At 39.9% G+C, this 19501-nt stretch overlaps 1 protein-coding gene across 13 annotated transcripts in view; it reads right to left on the bottom strand.

Annotated features, from left to right (window-relative positions):
• CDKL5 (cyclin dependent kinase like 5) overlaps positions 1-19501 on the bottom strand; it is a 114758-nt gene that overhangs the window by 57556 nt on the left and 37701 nt on the right. For all 13 annotated transcript variants that reach the window (XM_072329703.1, XM_072329694.1, XM_072329687.1 and 10 more), the window contains 2 exons: positions 14040-14270; positions 13544-13578 (listed from right to left, as the gene is read on the bottom strand). In XM_072329703.1, coding sequence (XP_072185804.1) covers positions 13544-13578; positions 14040-14103 — 99 coding nt within the window. In that variant the 5' untranslated portion in view covers positions 14104-14270. The remainder of the gene's footprint in view (positions 1-13543; positions 13579-14039; positions 14271-19501) is intronic.

A 19501-nucleotide genomic window follows, 5' to 3' on the forward strand; every position in this document is an offset into this window, starting at 1 on the left:
TATGTATTTTCTCCAAAAAGGAGAAAAAAAAGTTTAGCCATCACATGAGCTCCAAGAACACTCAGTAAAAACAGCTGTTCTTAGAGAAGTTACTCATACTGATAAGAGTAACTCATTCATTCCTCCTTTAGGTCTCATACAAATGCACACACTTTTGAGTTAGGGGGGAAAAAAAAACACTATCATGCAGGCATTATGTTCACCATGAAATACAACAGAATAATAACTCTTGGCAAAAGGGAAAGCAAAAGTGTCTTGGTCTCACCATCTTTATTGCCCCAAAGACTGGAAACAACAGATGGAGAGAAAAGGCAGGGGGGAAGTAAAGAATTAAAAGCTGAGAATCAGAGAATATAGCAACTGAAGAGACTAGGAAGAGAAGGCAGAAAGATGCAGATTGAAAACATATTGAAAGACAGAACCAGGAAAAAGAAACAGGACTCAGAAATTAGCATTAAGAACAGCATAGCAAATAAGAAGATGAATCTGTGAATACCTACAGTTTCAATGGAACTCAGATCTACTGAAAGCAAAGAAATGGTGAGAATTCGAGAATAGCTGCAAACCCACTGAAACTATCTATGAGTCTCATTCCAGAGAGTCCTGCTATGCACAGCAAATGAAGGCAAGAGGCTACCAGCTACACCATATCAAATACTAGAAGCTGACAGCTGTGTGACAATTGTGTGGGTATCCATATGGCGTTAGATGACGAATTTTGATTTTGAAGAAGTCTAAAAAATTACGTGCAAAAAAGCAAGTTTATCACAGTAAGCAAGGAAGAATCTGAGGGGGAAAGGTAATGTTCTTTTATTAGAACTACTGGCTTAAGCCAAAAAAAAAAAAACAACCAAAAAACAAACAAACAAAAAAGCCCTGAAGCCTTTCTTCAGGTCCAAAATAGAAGCTGCAGTCTCCAAAACTAAATTTAAACTGAGAACAAGCATGGTCTGTATTTAAAGAGACTAAATTCATCTAGAGCAAACCTCAAACTATTCCTAAGGTAGAGCTGATCTTGTTTAGCTTTAGGCAACTAAGAGTTATATATCTAATGAGCATTGTCAGAGCTTTCCCCGGAGATAGTAAGAGAGGGAGAGAGCCAGAAAGTTACCAGCTTAACCCATTTTCATTCAGTATGAGCTGGTTTTTGGAGGTTCCTTTATACAAACTAAGGAGTTCCGTTATGCAAGACCCACACACTGAAACAATGGGTAGGATTAATTCCACTCAAGTTATTTGACTTTCTGCCTTTGGATGCTTTGTTTTCCCACACGTGCACAGACTTGCATACATACCAGTTTTTAAAGGAATATTTTAGAAATAAAGAAACAGTGACCAACATTAGGAACCTCAGATATATTACCACCTCTGTGTCAGCATTCTTTGGCTGGTATTATCAGACTCCACTGGACTGCATTTGCAATACACAACCAAGAAATACAAATAAAGTATTCCCAACTGTGCTACTGAAGGAAGAACAACTCTATTGCCAATGTAACTGTGCAGCATCAATTCTCACTTCCCACAAAGCAATCTGGCACAGCTAGCAGCAAGACCAGGATTTCTGAAGCTCACCCATCTTCTTTAACTCGCACATTTGACAACAAAGTACATGTTCTCCAATGAGTATATGCATAAAGCTATAAATACCTCCAACAGAAGCCTTGCATTTCCTTTTCCCACTATAACTGAAGGTATACCTGAGATCAATAAAGCCTTAAATAACATTCAGAGAAGGCCCCAATAGAAACAGCAACCTTTCTTATGTTAAGCTTCCAGGAGATTGTTTCAGATAAGATCTATATTTCTCTGAATACAAAGGCACTTGAATTATTCTAAATGGACATGGAAGAAAAAAGCACAAAAAAAAGCTTTTAGAGTAAAATTTTCCAGTCTTTTACTTAACAAAATTATCTGTTAGTATTTAAAAACAATGCTGTTGCTTTAGTTTGAATACAGAGAAAGAAATATTAAGATTGCTGAAAAGAAAGAAAAAAAACACAAAAAACAAGAGCTACAACAAACAGAAAGCTTGGAGCTTCATTGCATTACTTGGTCTAACCTAGATGTGTAAAACAAAGCTTCTTCAGATAAATGTTGCCTTCTGTCCTTACATAACGCTGTTATAGTAGCAAGCATTCTGCTGGTACAGAGCATAAACAACCCTAGCAGCAGTTTGTTGACTGCCATTCATGTCAGTACTAACTCTGATTTGATTTTATTGTACCACAGTTCTAGATGTGAGATTTTTATGTAGTCATAAAACAACACTACAACAGAAAAAATGTATTTCCAAAGCTCTGGGCACAGTAAATAATATAAAAGAACCTTATCAAGAATCAGTGAAAACAATTAGAAACAAACCAAACCCTATGTCTGAGAGCGCTGTCCAGATGCTCCTTGAACTCCAGCACTGGGGGCCGTGCCCACAGCCCTGTGCATCCCGTTCCATGCCCACCGCCCTGTGGTGCAGCCCCTTTCCCTGCCCCCCAGCTGCCCCTCCACTGGCACAGCTCAAACCTCCAGATAGTGTCAGAAAAAGGCATTCTCTGTCCCTGAAAAAATCTGGAACTTACTGTTTGCTGTAAAAACTGAGCCATCAAACAATTTATGTTACTCAAAATTACAAATACTCTTCAAGCTTAAAACTGCTAAAAATTCCTTTATGAGTGTGTAAAAAGCAGAATATGCTTTAGCACTGAGGGGCATTTTTCAGGAGTCTACTGAAACATGATCTCAGGATGAAGACACAAGTGGTAGCCAAGAAAATATGATATTTCAGTTGCGAAGTATTTTATTTGTGTCAGTTCAACTTGTACAATCCTGCTGAAAAAACTGATAAACCAGCAGAATCCCTGCCATTCGTATCTCATTCTGAGACACAGGTGCTTATATTTGTGAGGATAAAAAGGATCAGCAGAAGTGCATGCTAACTAGTGCGTGTAAAAATCTATTCAGGCGGCAACAGAAAGAATGGGCTGGCAATGGTTTCTGAAACAGACCAGAAGAAACCACTTGCTCTAGCTCATTAACTGAACAAATGTGCATGTGTGCACATGTGCACTTGCATATGGCTCTGTGCATGTACATGTGAAACTGAAGGGATGTTGGGTAAGCAACAAAAGAACCTTCAGCAACATAAAGAAAAACAGTCAATTTCACTAACGTCCATGACAACACAAAGTAAGAAATACTTCAGGCAGTCTGGTCTCCCTTCATTTGATTCACCGATACTGGATTCACCTGGGAGAGTGGTGAGGTCCTGGAACAGGCTGCACAGGGAGGTTGTGGATGCCCCGTCCTTGGAGGTGTTCAAGGCCAGGTTGGATGGGGCCCTGGGCAACCTGATCTAGTAAATGTGGAAATTTGGTGGCCCTGCCAGGCAGGGGAGTTGGAGCTTCATGATCCTTGAGGTCCCTTCCAACCCAGGTCATTCTGTGATTCTGTGATTTGGTGATCTGAGGGACCTGGATGAAGGATATTGAGGGATGCTACATCCCAAAATTTCCAAATAGAAATACAGGTTTTTATGTAGTTATTTTAAGCCTGTTAAGAGTCCACAGAATAGATTTTGCTTGGCGTTCCTTGAGCCTTCAGAAAGAACACTAGCAAAGTTCTTACTGATTTCCATTAGCTCCCAGCTTAATTTTGATTCCTCCTCACAACAGCAATGTTTACAGCATCGGAAACACAACAGACTTAGTAAATCAGAGCAGGTTCAGAACCCAGGCTGCAGTTCCACTAGATACTATCTTGTATACATTCCTTAACACCATTCTTCACTAGCTGATGCCTCAAGGGGGGAAAAAAAAGTATGTGCCACTCAGCGGAATTCTTCACACAGTCACAGGAAATTTGATCCTGTAGACGGAGCTAGTCGGTTGTGCTCTACAGATGGCACTGCCTGTAACATATTTCTGAGCACAATCATGGCACTACTCCATCTCTGTTGGAAATGTTAATTGATTTCAGTACGATAGCTTGCCTCTGGGTCAAGAAGTACACTGTCAGAAAAGGAGGTAGGTGTATCATCAAACAACCGAGTTTTTCTTTGATCCTAGAATTTCATCTTTCTATATCTCTGCTCATGACTACATTTACAATACCTCAGTTATACCGTAAAACTTTACAATTAAGAAAAAGCCTTTTTACATCCAAAAAATAAACTGATAATGACAGTAACATTGTTCAATCAAAGTTAAGTATAAGGAAACTGCTTCACAATTTTCAGTACACTGGTGTTCATGGTGATCTGTTATTGGGAATGCATGTAACAATAACCTTAATAACATGTCTTATAAACACTACGTATGGACTGGAAGACCAATAGATATAGCAACGTGCAAATGAAGCTTTCTCTCTTAAAGCATTTTATGGTCAACTGATTTTATGGACAACTTAGTTCTTCAATAAAGGCAGCACAAGTTTATGCTTTGAAAATGAGACAACTACACACACTAATATTCACATGGAGGAAGAAATGGAAGCTGCTTTATCAGAGTTCTTAAGGTACAGGCAATGATAAACCAATGAGCAGTGCTGACATCTGTTCCCAACCAAAAGTTACCTGAGCTATTCAGACACAGTGACTCACTTTGCTGTACATCTTGAAACAATGAAAACAGAATTCCAAAAAATGACTGATTTTTCACCAAGAGCGAAGTTAAGTCACCACATTCTAAAGTTATTAAAATGCAGTTGTGTGAAGATGGGTTTCACTTAGCAATGCAAGCTAGAAGTAATTCAGGGCTAATAGAATGAAAATACAAAGTCTGTAAATCAAAATGTAGGCTTTTTGTTTTGTTTTCCTCTCTTATACTTAAAAGAAACTTAAACACATATCCTTTAAAATAGAGGATGCTGGCTTTTGATAAAGAATAGTCCAACTGTATGCAAGAAGCAGAAGTATTGAGCTTTATTGTCCAGGTAAAGCTGAACGCAACTCACTTTCTGAATGAGAATTAAATGCTGCTACACCTTAAAACCAGTATTTCTAGCCAAAGAAAAATAATTTTTAGGAAAAATAAAAAAGGTTTTAGGTAGGTTTAGGTTTTAGAAGGGTATTCCACCAATTAGGAGTTAGACAAAACTGAGTAATTATGTAAAGCTGCTTTAACCAGGACATGCAGAAGGACAGCTTACTATTTAAAAATATACTGTAGTCCTTTTTGATGAAAAATAGATGTGCCAAGAAAAGCCCGTAGCAAGATAAAGTGAGATACTATGCGAGCTTCTATTTCTGTTAATGTTTTACCTTCACTATCAAGTGTTCCCTTTCCAGGACAGGGAGTCTAAAAAGAAAGCTTTAGATTCATAGGAACAATTAAGAATACAAGTTAATATAATGGGAACATTCAAGACACTCTTTTAGTACTGTGACATTTCAGGTCAACTTGGCTTCCACAAGTGATTTTGAAAGCCAGCTAGATGATCCAAATCCATTCACTTTCACCATGCTACATTTAATAATGATCAGCTCAAAACCTGAACTGTGCTCTTATCATGCTTTGAAGTAGAGATCAGTGACTAACCTAGCACTCGTAGAGCTGCTCATATATACCACTGAACTTTAAGTCTGTAAGAGTCCCTCATAAACAAAACAAGTGACCTAAAATTAAAACATCCGATTTTCTTTCCAACAATTATGCTATACAGTGCTTTACAATTTGATGACAATAATAAACTGTAATCCCACATTCGGGCAACTTCATGGTACTACAGATGTAGCTCGAGAATTAGCCATATGTTGTTCCTTCTCCTACATACTTATTTTCATTAGCTATAAATTACCTAGCCTACATCACTAGTTCCCTAATGATCCAAGACCCTAAAATCAGGTCTCAGATCCTCACCAGTTTCAATTTCATACGTAGCTTTGAAGAAATACTTCTCATACTCTTTAGTTTTCAGTGTAAAATTTTCAGCTTTTTGCAAGAAAAAATAAAATAAATCAATAAATATAGAAATCTGCATTGATAATCTTGCTTTGTGCGTTCATCACATGTACTTAAAATCAAGTTTTTACTTACAAGGGCTTTAAAATGAGATACAATGCTACAAACTGTTTGCAATTAAAACTACAAGGGGCAGCCATAGAACACAGCGCTGCAGGTCTGAGAACAATTCCTGTACTAACTGAAGTGCAATTATATCATCCATTTTCAATTGTGAGTATGCTCCTACTAAGCTTCTACCAAGAGCTCGTCTATTTATTGGCAATTTTCCAAGGAAAATTGTCATCTGTGGCATCAACAGTAATTTTTCACTTAAAAAACAGCACCCAAAGGAGGAATTCATGCAGCACATTATGCACAAGTCCACCAGAAAGATGTTCAGCTTCGTTATAAAAACAAAGAAAATGCAGAGATGTCAGGTTAATTAACAACCACTAAGATTACAAAGAACCTGGAACTGCAATTAAAAACAAAACAAAACAAAAAAAACCCAAAAAACTCTTTTTCATTGTAACAAATCACTTTTCTTTGACTTAAGTTAAGAGCTACTGGTAACAAATCCCATATATCCTTCCCAAGGTAAGATGTACTGTTCATCCTATTTTTAACTCCTGTTTATATGCCACTTGCCCTCCAGTTCCCTGCATATTTAGAGGATGATCACATTTACTTCCCCCTCTGCCTTCTTGTTTTGAAAGTCTTCAGTAGCATCCAGTTTCTCTGCACTCTGAATGCACTTTATGAATGTCACTACCCAACGTTACCATGTCCAAGCCCACTGAAGCCATCCCAGCCTGGGGCACTGATGATAACACTCTCTCACTGTATTGCTTTGAATTCAACAATCCTCAATTAAAAAAAATAAAATAAAAAAAATCCTCCTACACCATGTTAGTTTCTCCAGAAGCTGTCAACTTTCCCCCACAGCTCCCCGTGTATAAATTGGGCTTTGGGGAGAAAAAAGATGGAATGCCAATTGTGAATACTTTCTATTGCCCAACATCTAAGCAAGGCTCATAACATGACAAGTAGAAAGATGGAGGTAAAGGAATAGAGTATCATACAGTGGACCTTTCATAGATTCATAGAATCACAAGGTCAGAAAGGATCTACAAGATCATCTAGTCCAACTGTGCTCCCATTACCATAGCTACAGCAAACCACTAAATCACATCTCGTAGCTCCTCATCCAGTCACTTCTTGAACACTGCTAGGGATGGCGACTCCACCACCTCCCTGGGCAGCCATTCTGGTGCCTGACCACTCTCTAAGAGAAAAAGTTCCTTCTTATGTCCAGTCTAAACCTCCTCTGGTACAACTTGTGGCCATTTCATTGGGTCCTGTTTGTTGCCTGGGAGAAGAAGCTAAGCCCCTCCTCATCACAACCTCCCTTCAGGAAGTTGTAGAGTGCAATGAGTTCTCCCCTGAGCCTCACCAGTTTCACTGCCCTTCTCTGTATGCATTCCAGGGCCTCGATAAGGAGCCCAAAACTGAACACAATAATTGAGATGCAGCCTCAGCAGAGCTGAGTACAGGGGGATGATCACCTCTCTGCACCTGCTGGCCACACAATTTCTTATACAGGCCAGGATGCCATTGGCCTTCTTGGCCACCTGGGCACACTGTCAACTCATGTTCAGCCGAGCATTGACCAACACCCCCAAGTCCCTTCCCTCTTCACAGTCATCCAGCCATCTGCCCCAAGCTGATAGCACTGCATGGGGTTATTGTGGCCAAAGTGCAGGACCCAGCACTTGGCCTCGTTGAACCTTATCCTAGTGATCCAGCCTATCCAGATCCCTCTAAAGGGCCTCCCTACCCTCAGGCAGATCAACACTACCTCCCAACTTGGTGTCATCTGCAAACTTCATATGGCAGCCTGGGCTGTTTTAAAGACTCAGAGGAAGAAATTACTTACTGTGAGGGTGGTGATGCCCTGGAACAGGTTGCCCGGAGTGCTTGTGGATGCTCCCTCTCTGGAAACATTCAAGGCCAGGCTGGATGGGGCTTTGAGCAACCTGGTCTAGAGGGAGGTGTCCCTGCCTATGGCAGGGTGGTTGGAACTACATGATCTTAAGGTCCTTTCCAACTCAAACCATTCTGTGATTGCGTGAAGGCAGCACCTTCTCACTGGAATATCTACAGCTTTTCTCCAGGCTGACCAAATAAGCAGCGTACTGCACTAACATACTCATCTTCCATGGGTGCCAATTCTGCATTCTTTTCCATGCCTGACAGTTAGCTGTCTTTTCAAACCAGGGAATCTCACTAATTTCTACTCTCTGTTCTGGACATCTATCTGACATTTGTAGTGACACTATCTTCACAAATCTTTCACTTAGTGGAGAAAAAAAAAAAAAAAAGAAAGGATCAGGTCTTCATTCATATTATTCACATCAGCATTTAAAGTCTACGATGTACTGTTAATTTGATTGTTCTCCCCTGCCATAGAGAACTGACTGGACTATAGAAAAAGCTGAGGTTCAGGTATAGACAATACCACAATGCATCAGTTTTCATTACCACATTAGCATCCAACCTGCACCTCAAGCAGCTGAAGAAGCATGCTGTATAACAGTCATCTACAAGTATAGGAAACTGATAAATGAAATGAATTAATGCTTATCAAGCTTGCCACTTGCTGCTGCACTCAAGCAAATGCCATGGAAGCTGAGAATATAAGTCCACAAAAGAAATAGTACATGACTAATATTTCAAAACAGAATTCTATAAGGAATTCAGAAGGTTTTCTTACCTAATATTGAAGCTGAAGCAAAAAGCTGATATGATTTGCAGCAGTACAGCTGCTCTAATAGTTCTATTTTCCTCACATAGAATTTGAAACAACAGATCTCAGCTCTGGATACTACAAACATTTACAACTGGCACACACCATTTACTTCAGAAGGCTGATGTTTTCACATTTGCTGTGTGTTCCAAGCAATTCCCACACAAAGAACATCTGATTATGCTCTAGCCTAAGAAATAATATTAAGTACAGTAATCCTCCACACGCACAATACCATTACTGAAAGAAATGATACAGCATACAGAGATTTGTACTTTACCACAATTGAAAACCATCAGCTTGCTACAGAACCAAAACACATTTGATTAGCAGTGAAAATTAGCAATGTTCCTTTTAAAGACGTGTAAAATCAAAGACAAAGATCAGCAAAATTCTTGAGGATTTCATAAAGGCAGAACAAAATATCACATTCTCCCACTGTTACTGCTGCTACATCAGACCTAAATCAGTAGGATCTGGCACTGCTCTTTTCACTTGTTGGTAGGTGAAGGACAGCTGTTTGTAAATTGATGGCATGTAAAAAAAGTACAAGGACAAAATGCTTTACATAGCATACCAAAATAACAGTTGATATTTTAAACAATATGCATGGACAGAGGACTTATGCAACAGGTGGGATTTAAGCATGGGATAATGCAATAAGAAAATAACACTACTGGCATAATCTGTGCTACAGTATTCCAATGATGACCTCCCAATAGCACTGCACAAATTAGAGACTGTGAATACTGTGGGAGTTATCACAGTATGCCTGCCCTGTTCTTATATTCTTCCCCTCAGTATCTGTTGTTTTCCTCTAACAAAGTTACAAAGTGACTTTTTAAGAAGCTGAGCAAGCTGAACACAAGCAATTCAAAATGAAAACTCTTGTGTAGATAAGGGTATTAAGTAAGAAATTATTACGCATTAGTCTGCTTCCAGCTTTACTCTGGAAGAGTAAAACATGTTCAAAAATGCTCCTGACTTAATTCAGATTTTGCAGAAAACATTTCAATTTTGAAAGTAAACTGTATATGGAGAAATATTTAAAACAGGCTTTGAATTGATTCGTAAGTATTAGCCACATAATGCTGCATGCCCTACGAGGTTATTTACTGTTACTTACCACCTTCAGTGTGTTTTCCATAATGTTTAAATGGTAATTTCATATTTTATCTTCAAATCATTCACAAAAATGTTGAATAGTCATATTTTCCCTAGTATCCTTCTATGTCAAAAACAGATTAAAATACCTCTCCTTAGCTCCCATACAGTTGCTTTGAGGTCTGTTGATCAGTCAGTTCTCAGATCCATGCAACTTCAGAAACCAGAATTTACACAGAAACTTTGGTTAGAATCTGGTGCAGTTCTCACTCACATAAGCAGACTGTCACACACGCAAGTCCCCTCAACTCTACTTCAACTCAGCATTTCAAAGGAAGAAATCTGGTCGTCTGACAAGACCTATTTCCCACCATTATACATATGGCTTTTTGTTCTCGACTTGTAAGCACCTTTTCCACAGCTAAGCATTGAAGTGGTATGAACTTGGTATCTGCTGTCTAGATGTAGTTTCTGAACGCGGGTACAGCCTTTTAGAATTATCATAGTATTATAAAAAGTATGGTGAAATAAGGACACTAAGAACTAGAAACTTTTTAAATCAACACAGTTAATATTCCGGAGTACGAATGCTGGACAGTAGAAGAACCTTCTCTAGCTGAGTAGCCAAAACCTGAGCCTTGAAAGATTACTGTCCTAAAGCAGGACAGTAACTTCAACATACTCGAGGTAAACGCAGTTTTCTTGAATGCTTACCTTTTAATTCTGACACTAAAAGGGAAACTCATCAACGTAAAAAGAACAGTCAGCCGACTTCCAGTGAGAACATTAAAGACATCAGCAGACACATGAGTTAGAGAAGGGATTCTAGTATCTAATTCAGAACGTGGTGGCTTCTTATAAACATCAGATCCACCCCAACTTTGCTATGAGCAGGAAGCATGCTCATTCCCTCTGTGAAAATGACTAGATCTCAGGCACCTGTACACAAATGTCAAGGGAAACAGGAGGAATTCCTGTCAACTCCTGTTTCTACAACTGTGCCCTATCTGAACTGTTATCCTAGCACTGTTACCCTAGTGACATCACACATTAAGATTTCACACTGTGGCAGACCAGCCTGCATGCCCGGAACAAGTACACAGAAAACTTCAGGAAGAGCAAGCTTAAAAAGCAAGGAGGTTCTTGGAAAGGAAAGGCTTGAAGGCACGGACATTTGCTTTGAAATGCATAATGAGAAAGCCTCATGTTTTTGCTGAGGGCTGGAGGACAGAGCACCAACGCCACGAGGGTAGACATCTGCTTCAAAACACTCAATCAAAGCAGAACAGATAAAACTTTTTAAAGAAAACCCTACAAAAAAAAAAAATCAGTTTTTGCCCAAGACAGAGTACTCCAGCGTCTGCTGAAAGGGCAAAATATCCTGACAACCAGGAGATTTCTGGAAGATGCAGCAAACAATTTCCTGACAATTGCTCAGTGAGCCAGTACAAATGTGAAGGCTGCTGAGAGCTTGAGAGACAGTGATAATGTAGTCATCCGACCTGAAGACCACCACACACTGAGGGTTTTAGGGGTCTATGTCACAGTCAACCTGAGTAGGTACATGTCTGTGCTGAGCTATGTAGCAGGTGCAGCTCAATCTTAATAACTCTGTTTATTTCCCATGGCTGAAGGATAAACTCAGCCTGATCACTGTACCAAAGGAACCTGCAGCTCCAACTCAGTACTACTGATCACAAAATTTGCATGGCTTTGCCTTTATCTAAAAGCACAGCAAGGAGCTCTCAGACAAATATCTGTTCTGTTTGACAGCAGAAATTAACAGAGATGTTTTCTTCTAAGAAAATCCCACAGTAGCTCAAGTTATGACAATGGCATAACCCCTTCTGTGGGCACAGCGTGCTGCACCCTGATAGAGGTTCATTGGATGTTGCTGCATTTCTATGGTTTGCCTTTTTCACGGAGATTATAATGGATCAACACCTCTTGATACAAAACCCCATGATCTGAGATATTGGAAGAACTAAACAAGACAAACAGTAGAATTACAATCCTGATCCTCCAAACGAACACATTTACCCTTGTTCAAGGATCTGCTTAAAGCCAGCATTAAGAGGTAAAGGAATCTATGAGAGCAGGCTGTTCTTCAAGGAAGGCTTTCATAAAGTACAGGACCAGCCCATTTCCATACAAAATGTTGGGAAAATTGTCTGAGTTGGTGGTGTGGTTTAACTAGGCAGGCAGCACTGGTGAGCATGAAATTAATTCCTGGTGGTGCTCAAACACAAAGAAGCAGAACACAGAAAATGGAAGAAAAAAGTGGCCACCTGAAGAAAAACAAAGAAACTTTGCTTCACTGTGCATGCAAAAGCCAAAGCTCACATCACTTGAAAATCCGGAAAGGGAAATGGCAAAGTAAAGGGTTTTTATAGCTATGCAAGAACAAAAGGAAAACCAAGGAAACTGTGACTCTGCTGTTCAGTAGTATTAAAAGACATGGAAAAGGTTGAGGTGCTCAAGTGAAATAGAGTGGTTAAAAAAAACAAACAGCAGCCATGTTTGTATGACATAATGAGTAAATACTTATTTTCAAGTCACCTATATCACATCCAAAGGCAAGAACATTTGCCATTCAGTTTAATCAGTTATTTTTATTCTTTTTGATAATTACAGTTAATATACTGCTAGGAAAGAAAGTAACAAGAGATCTACTATGGTTTTACTGGAGGGTACGACATGACTATGTTACCATGTGGCATTCTGTAAATTTCACATATTTGAGTTAATAAAAAGCTACAATTACCTCCAAATAACTGTTCCAAGAGTGCTGTATAACAAGGTTTGTCTACAAAGTCCAAGCTCCAAATTCTCAGCATAATAACATAAGTCATTCCAAATATAGCTACCTGCCCTGTGCAAAAGGACTTCTGTGTATTTGCTATAAGGCACAACAGGAATGGAGGTCCTCTTCAGAGCATTAATTTACTCTAGAACAAGGTATGAACTGCATAAAAATAACTTTTACGTATTCTCAAGTCACTACATACTATGATCCTGACATGCCTTACTTTCCTGAAATAAAAGATACTTTATTGCAACTATATTACAGCTCTGAAGACAGCAAACTAGGTCTGTGCTGATAAGCAGAAATAACAGACATAACCACTCTACAGAACAGACTTCCTTCTATTAAAAAAAAAAAGAGTTTGTTTGGTTTATAGAGGGTTTTCAGGGCAAGGAGTGTTACTTCTTCCTCCTGAGGACTGAAAACAGTAAGCATAAAGACAGTGCTTTCTTACTGTATTTTACTTGTTCACCACCACAAGTGGTAGAAATTCCACGAGGATTCCTCTTCCTCCCCAAGAAAGATAAATACTTACATGGAACTATTGGGTAATACATTTGATATTCAAATTGAGACTGACTGAGAGTAAACTGCACTCCAGAGCAGCTTATCTATTTTCAAGAAAGGCTTTCTTAGCGGAAATTAGTGAAAAGTTAGCAATACTTCATATTTCACACAGATATTAAACACTACAAAAAGCTCTGGGGTTTTTGCACTAGATGTAGGTTCTTCCTTTGGCAGTATTGCAATTAAACCCAAAAAACTGACTGCGAGGAAAAGCCCTGCTCAATTACAACATATCTAAAATATAGAACCACCCCAGTTGTCAAGTCAAGTGATTGTATTACCCAAATACCAACATTTATCTCTAATTTAAAGCAATTTACTCACCTTGTGTCTGCATTTAAGTACAACACCATAGGCTCCTGAAAGGAATCAGGAAAAAAAACATCAAGATAAGATTACCCTGTTATGTCCAGGCTGTAGAATATTGTTCCCAGTATCATCCTAAACTTGCACATATAGGCACCTTACTAAATTTTTGTGCGGTGAAAATTAAAAAAGGCTTCAAAGTAAATGGGTTTTAAAACAATGAAGTTGTTCTTAAATATACTAACAGAAGTTTGACAGTTGGCATCTATCTTGTATTGTTTAAGAGATTAATAGCCAACTTTAACAAAACTGCCTGACTTCCTTTTCTTACCTCCCCAACCACCCCCCACCATTTCCCAAACTTTTCCTTTCATTGCAATTGGTATTAAGGAACGACAGTTTATTCTCTACAAGATGTGATACAAGCAGCATTCTGAAAATGAAAACTTCTAACCATCAAGAAGACTAAGTAAAATCTAATAAATAAATGGATTATATAAAATATGCTACTTACCTTCACCTACAACCCCAAGGATCTCAAATTTATTCATCACATTACCAATGTTAGGAATCTTCATCAAGACAAATTCTTCCTACAGAGAAAGCCACAAAACATGGCACAACGGGGAGCGTCCAACGAGCCTGCAAAAGGCAGTTGTGGAAAGGCTCTCAGAAAATAAAGTTTCCACCTTGATCAACTGGATTTCTCACGCCCTTTCCTAATTCCCAGGCAGTTAGTGGCTTCCTGAGGGGAAAAGGAGAGGAAATAAAATAATTAGCAACTGTTTTCTTTCAGTGAAAATAAAAATGCATGGTGGCTGATATATGTGCCACGGCAGTATTGTACAATGTAATGGTAGCAGACAATGCACTTCCACTTTTCACACTCAATACAAATTAGTGGCATGTATATGGATTGAATGCACACCTGAGTACAGCTGCCTTTGTAATCCTATACTATGTCTATTAATAACTAATGCACATCGCATGCATTTCTACAAGACAGAAGCAAACAGAACATTGATTGGAACTACTTCAGTGAGCAACAATACACCTTTAATTACAGCTGTTATCACTTTGAGTTTATGTTCACAGCTATGTAAAAAAGCAAGTTGTATTTAGCCACTTTATTGTTTGTTCTCTGCGAAAGCAAAAAGGGTAATGCCCAAGGGATACCACACAGCAACTATTCTGCAGCTACTTCCTACAACTATTTCCTATAGCTGTTTACAAAATAAAAAAGGAAATTTGTTAGTCTGACTAGCCATCAGTCTTAGAAAACTGCTTCTTTTATCAGCTTACTTCATAGAGATGTAATAAGGAAAAAACTTTTTCAAAGGTTTCTCTGTCCACATTTTTAAACATGGAAGAAGTAATCTGTCAAACCAGGCAAATATATACCGGGAAAAGAAAGTTTTTGCTGCCTTCATGTTAGAGTCCAGTCGCTTCTCCTGTATAATCTTAGAATACTAACACAACTTCTGGGTTTGGTTTTAATAACTCAGACTGTTTTCCCTCTCCCTAATAGTGAGGCATACATCCTATGCTCTAAAATAGGGATAAAAGCTAAAATAGTTTCACCGTGAAAAGGAAAGATGAGATTTCCACAGTCCAGTGATCTGAGAACCTGAGTACTCGCACAATGGCACAATAGAGGCAAATTCATTTAATTAACTTATGTGTAACGGGCAAGCATGAACTAATGACACTGGGTTTGGCTCACCCAAACAGGATGTCTCATTGTTATGTTAGCATAAGCTACGGGTGCTGGCCAGAAGCCCTGCACTAACTAAGTCAACTGTAATAAAGGAAGGACAACTCAAGAGCGGAGGGAAATCAACAGTGCTAACCTCAGCAAGTCACAGGGAGATGGCTTTGAAGGTACTTTAGAAATAATTAAGATCCCCAGAGTTAGCCAAGCCCTAGTATTTGGGGAACTATCTTTGAAAGTAAAGTAGTGATTTCTAAAGCAAAAAGGTCAGCTCTTTGGTTTTTAAAAAGGTTACCCCAGTCCTTCATGGATTATCTAGTACTTGATTTAGTGCTTCAATTTTTCTTCACTTGCATATTCTATAGGAGATCCTTTCTTCTTCAGATGCAAGTTCCTCTGTCCTCATTCATGATTTCAGAAATGTTCATCAACTACATAAATCTACACAAGCCTACAGCTTGTGATCCACACATTTACTTTCTTTTTAAAAAGACTTCTGCATGTGTCTTAGTAGGGATGCTAGTTTTTGTTTCTTGGGAAGAGAGGTTTAGATCTGCCAGCACCAGCCAGCCTTTTTTTCCCCAAGCTCAGCAATGCACAACTCTCTTTCCCCACTGATTTCCATCCCATCAGTTTCCCCTCAGGGAGAAGCACAGCCCCCAAGAATTAGACTGCTTCTTACAAGTGCTCTTAGCTTCAGGTCACCTGAGGCACTGTCATGCAGGCCCCTAAAGGTACGAGCTTGCCAATTCATTTATCAGTGCTCACATGCCATTAGTGATGCACTTGGACTGTCCCAGATAAACACACAAACTGGTTTCTCAAATCACATGCCATGACAGAGAGCAAAGATGACAAAAATCTACATAGAGGGGAACTCCCAAAAGAAAACTGCAGCTGCAGAGGCAGCCCTGTGCACACCTTTGCTGGGAGCACCTGACGAAAGCCTCATCCTGAGTGAGCAGGACAGCCGATGAAAAGATGAGACACAGCAGCAGTGCAAATTCACACCCTAACACTTGATGCCACATCTCTGTCTCACCTCACGTGAGCACCATCTCTCCTACCTTTCTCCCCAGTGGCAGCAGCAGATCCAGACTGGCTGGGCCCTGGTTTGCTCTACAGCCTGACCAAAGGCCAGAGGCCACCTGCCATAGTCGGCCCATTTTCTCTCACAGAAAAAAGTCCAGTTGCTTTGAGACAAGACTTACACACATTGACTTGCTGGGGATCTTTGCCACCAAAAAAGCGCTTGAAAGACTGAAAATAACTGCTGCACCCACACTGAACCAAAAGAGCATCTCAGGGAGAGGTGGTCTCAGTGCTACCACAGCATTCTGCAAAACCCAGAGCTAAGTCAGCAAAGCCAAACTCCCTGAAATGAATGAGCACAAACCAGTTTTATGTAACGCAGATCTAAATGACAGCAATAGAAAAAAAAACAACATAGTGCTTCAGTATCTTGTCTCTTCATGACTACTAATGCATCACCACAAAGTACTCAATTTAACCACTCATCTCAGAGCCTCAGTTCTAAGAAATGCTATTCGTTTCATAATCATCAATAACTAGAAGGAAAAGAATGCATTTCAAACAGCTTGATCTTTACTGGGAGTTATAAAAACACTTTGGGTAAACATTTGTCTTCATAAACTTTGCGAGAAATAAAATCTCTTCAAGAAATACACGGTTGGATAAAGCAGAACTTCCACTCAGCTGCAGACAGTTAGACACCTCTAAGAGACGTCGAAGTCATCCATGAGCTTTTACACAAGCTCCTTGCCAACATGCGAACGCCTCTCTTGCTCTCCTAAAACAAGTAGTATCATCATAGTATCATAGTATCGTGCGAGTTGGAAGGGACCTTAGAGATCATCGAGTCCAACTCCCGGGTTTCGAGCCCTCTGTGTAGCGAAGCGGCACTTCTACCCCCTGCGCCACAAGGGGGATTCGAACCCGGGCCCTTCAGTACCACAAGCAGCACTTTATACCACTGCGCCACCGGGGGCACACTTTAAGCTTTATCTTTTTATTTACTATTTTTACCCACTGCGAAGATGCAACCAAAAATCTCTGGAGGTACAGGTACACTTTCGTCTGCTCACCTGCAAAACAAGGGGTCAGATAAACAAGTGCAAAACAACTCAGAGCAGGGAGGTATCTGCCTCCGACAGTCATGTATCTATCCACACCCTGCTACGTCTTCTATCAGACTGGGTGCACCCATGAAAGAAAGCCCTGCCTGCCTCTATTAGTCACACTGCATCGCTGTTATACCTGCTCTTCCCTCTCCGCCCCATTACAGCTATAGTTCTATTTCTTAGCATTTTCCAGGAAGAACTTAATTAAAGCTGTAAGTATCGTAAGAAGCAGAATATATGAGGTACACACTCCAGCAAACTCAGAAAAGAGAAACTTCTCTGGAGTTATTCATATGGAATAATGTGTCAGGAGTGCTAGAATATATCCACCACAGATTAGTAAGAATAAATTCAGCTTAAAAGAAAAAAGCTGAAGAAGAGATTAAAAGCAACAAGATCCTGTAATTAAGCAAGTGAGATATTTTTAAGGCTTTAAGTTTCAATCTATCCTCCTCTGCATGGAAAAGAACAGCTGGTAAAAATAAATGCGAAATTAAGAAGACTGTCAAAGTCGGAACCAATTATGTAAAAGCAAAATGCCAAAAGTTGCTTGCACCAGCTCAGACATTTCAAAGTTCAGCTTCAGCGAGCTTTGACACTGCAACCACCACAAGAACTTCACTTCACTGGTGCTGGTTTTAAATGGTTGTTGATATACTGAAAACTAGCAACACATCCAGATGAGCTACACATTAATGGAAGTCATCTCACATAACTGGCCACAAAGGCAAACAATTGATCTCTGTTCAACAGTGGGGTTGAGTGCACCCACAGCAAGTTTGCTGATGACACCAAGGGGTAAAGTCAACACACCTGAGGGATGGGACGCCATCCAGATATACCAATAGGCTGAAACCTTGGGTACAGATGAACCTCATGAGGTTCAACAAAGCCAGGTCTTGCACATGGGTTGTGGCAACCCCCACTATCAATGCAAGCTGCAAGACAACAGGACTCAGCACAGCGCTGTCGAAACGGACCTGGGGGTACTGGAGGATGGCAAGCTGGATACAAGCCAGCAATGTGCCCTCACAGCCCAGAAAGCCAACTGTATTCTGGGTTGTGTCAAAAGAAGTGTGGCCAGCAGGGTGAGGGAGGTGATCCTGGCCCTCTACTCTGAGCTGGTGAGACCTCACCTGGCATAGTGTGTCCAGATGTGGGGTCCTCAGTATGGGAGAGACATGGAGCTGTTGGAGAACATCCAGAGGAGAACCACAAAAATAATTCAAGGGATGGAACACCTTCCTTATAAGAGCAGGCTGAGAGAGCTGGCTGTTCAGACTGGAGAAGAGAAGGCTCTAGGGAGACCTGAGAGCAGCCTTTTCAATGTCTAAAAGGGGAATGTAAGACAAGAGACAGACTCTTCAGGAGGATCTGTTGTGACAAGACAAAGGGAAATAGTTCCACTTACAGGAGAAGAGATATAGATCGAATAGAAGGAAGATGTTTTTTGGGTTGTGTTTTAGTGGCTTTTTTTGGTGTGTGTTTTTGTTTGTTGTTGTGTGTGTGGGTTTTTGTTGTTTTTATTTGTTGTTGTTGTTTTTAATTTACAATAAGGGTGGTGAAGCACTGGCACAGATTGCCCAGACAGGCATTGGCTGCCCCATCTCTGGAGACACTCAAGGTCAGGCTGTACTGGGCTCTGAGCACCCATGTAGATGGCTCTGTTCATTGTAGGGGGGTTGGACTAGATGGTCTTCCAACTCAAGGGTCCCTTCCAACTCAAAAAGGCAGAAATGTGGTGAAGATAAATAGTAAGAACCTGGTCACATTTACCATCTCATAGCAAGTGTTAAACTGAAAAAGAGATTGAATCTGCTCCAGACTATTAAAGATTTGGTTAACTTCCTAAAAGAAAACGGGTTGGAGATCAGGATACCAATTCTGATTGACTGTTTTATCTCATTCTTACTTCTATATGCAAGTACAGATACAAATATAAGCTCAGCTCATCCTGAATACAAGTAGAATTCAATTCTGAGTTAAAAATGCAAGATTTACATGCTTCTCTCATAGCTATAGCTAACTTGAAAAGAGCGGGTTCTTCATAGCATGCTTCTAGGACTACAGTGACAAATAAGCAGAGTGCCTGTAAGAGTACTGAACACAAAAGCAGATCCTATG

The sequence above is a fragment of the Excalfactoria chinensis genome, chromosome 1 (genome assembly GCF_039878825.1).
Source record: "Excalfactoria chinensis isolate bCotChi1 chromosome 1, bCotChi1.hap2, whole genome shotgun sequence".
NCBI lineage: Eukaryota > Metazoa > Chordata > Aves > Galliformes > Phasianidae > Excalfactoria > Excalfactoria chinensis.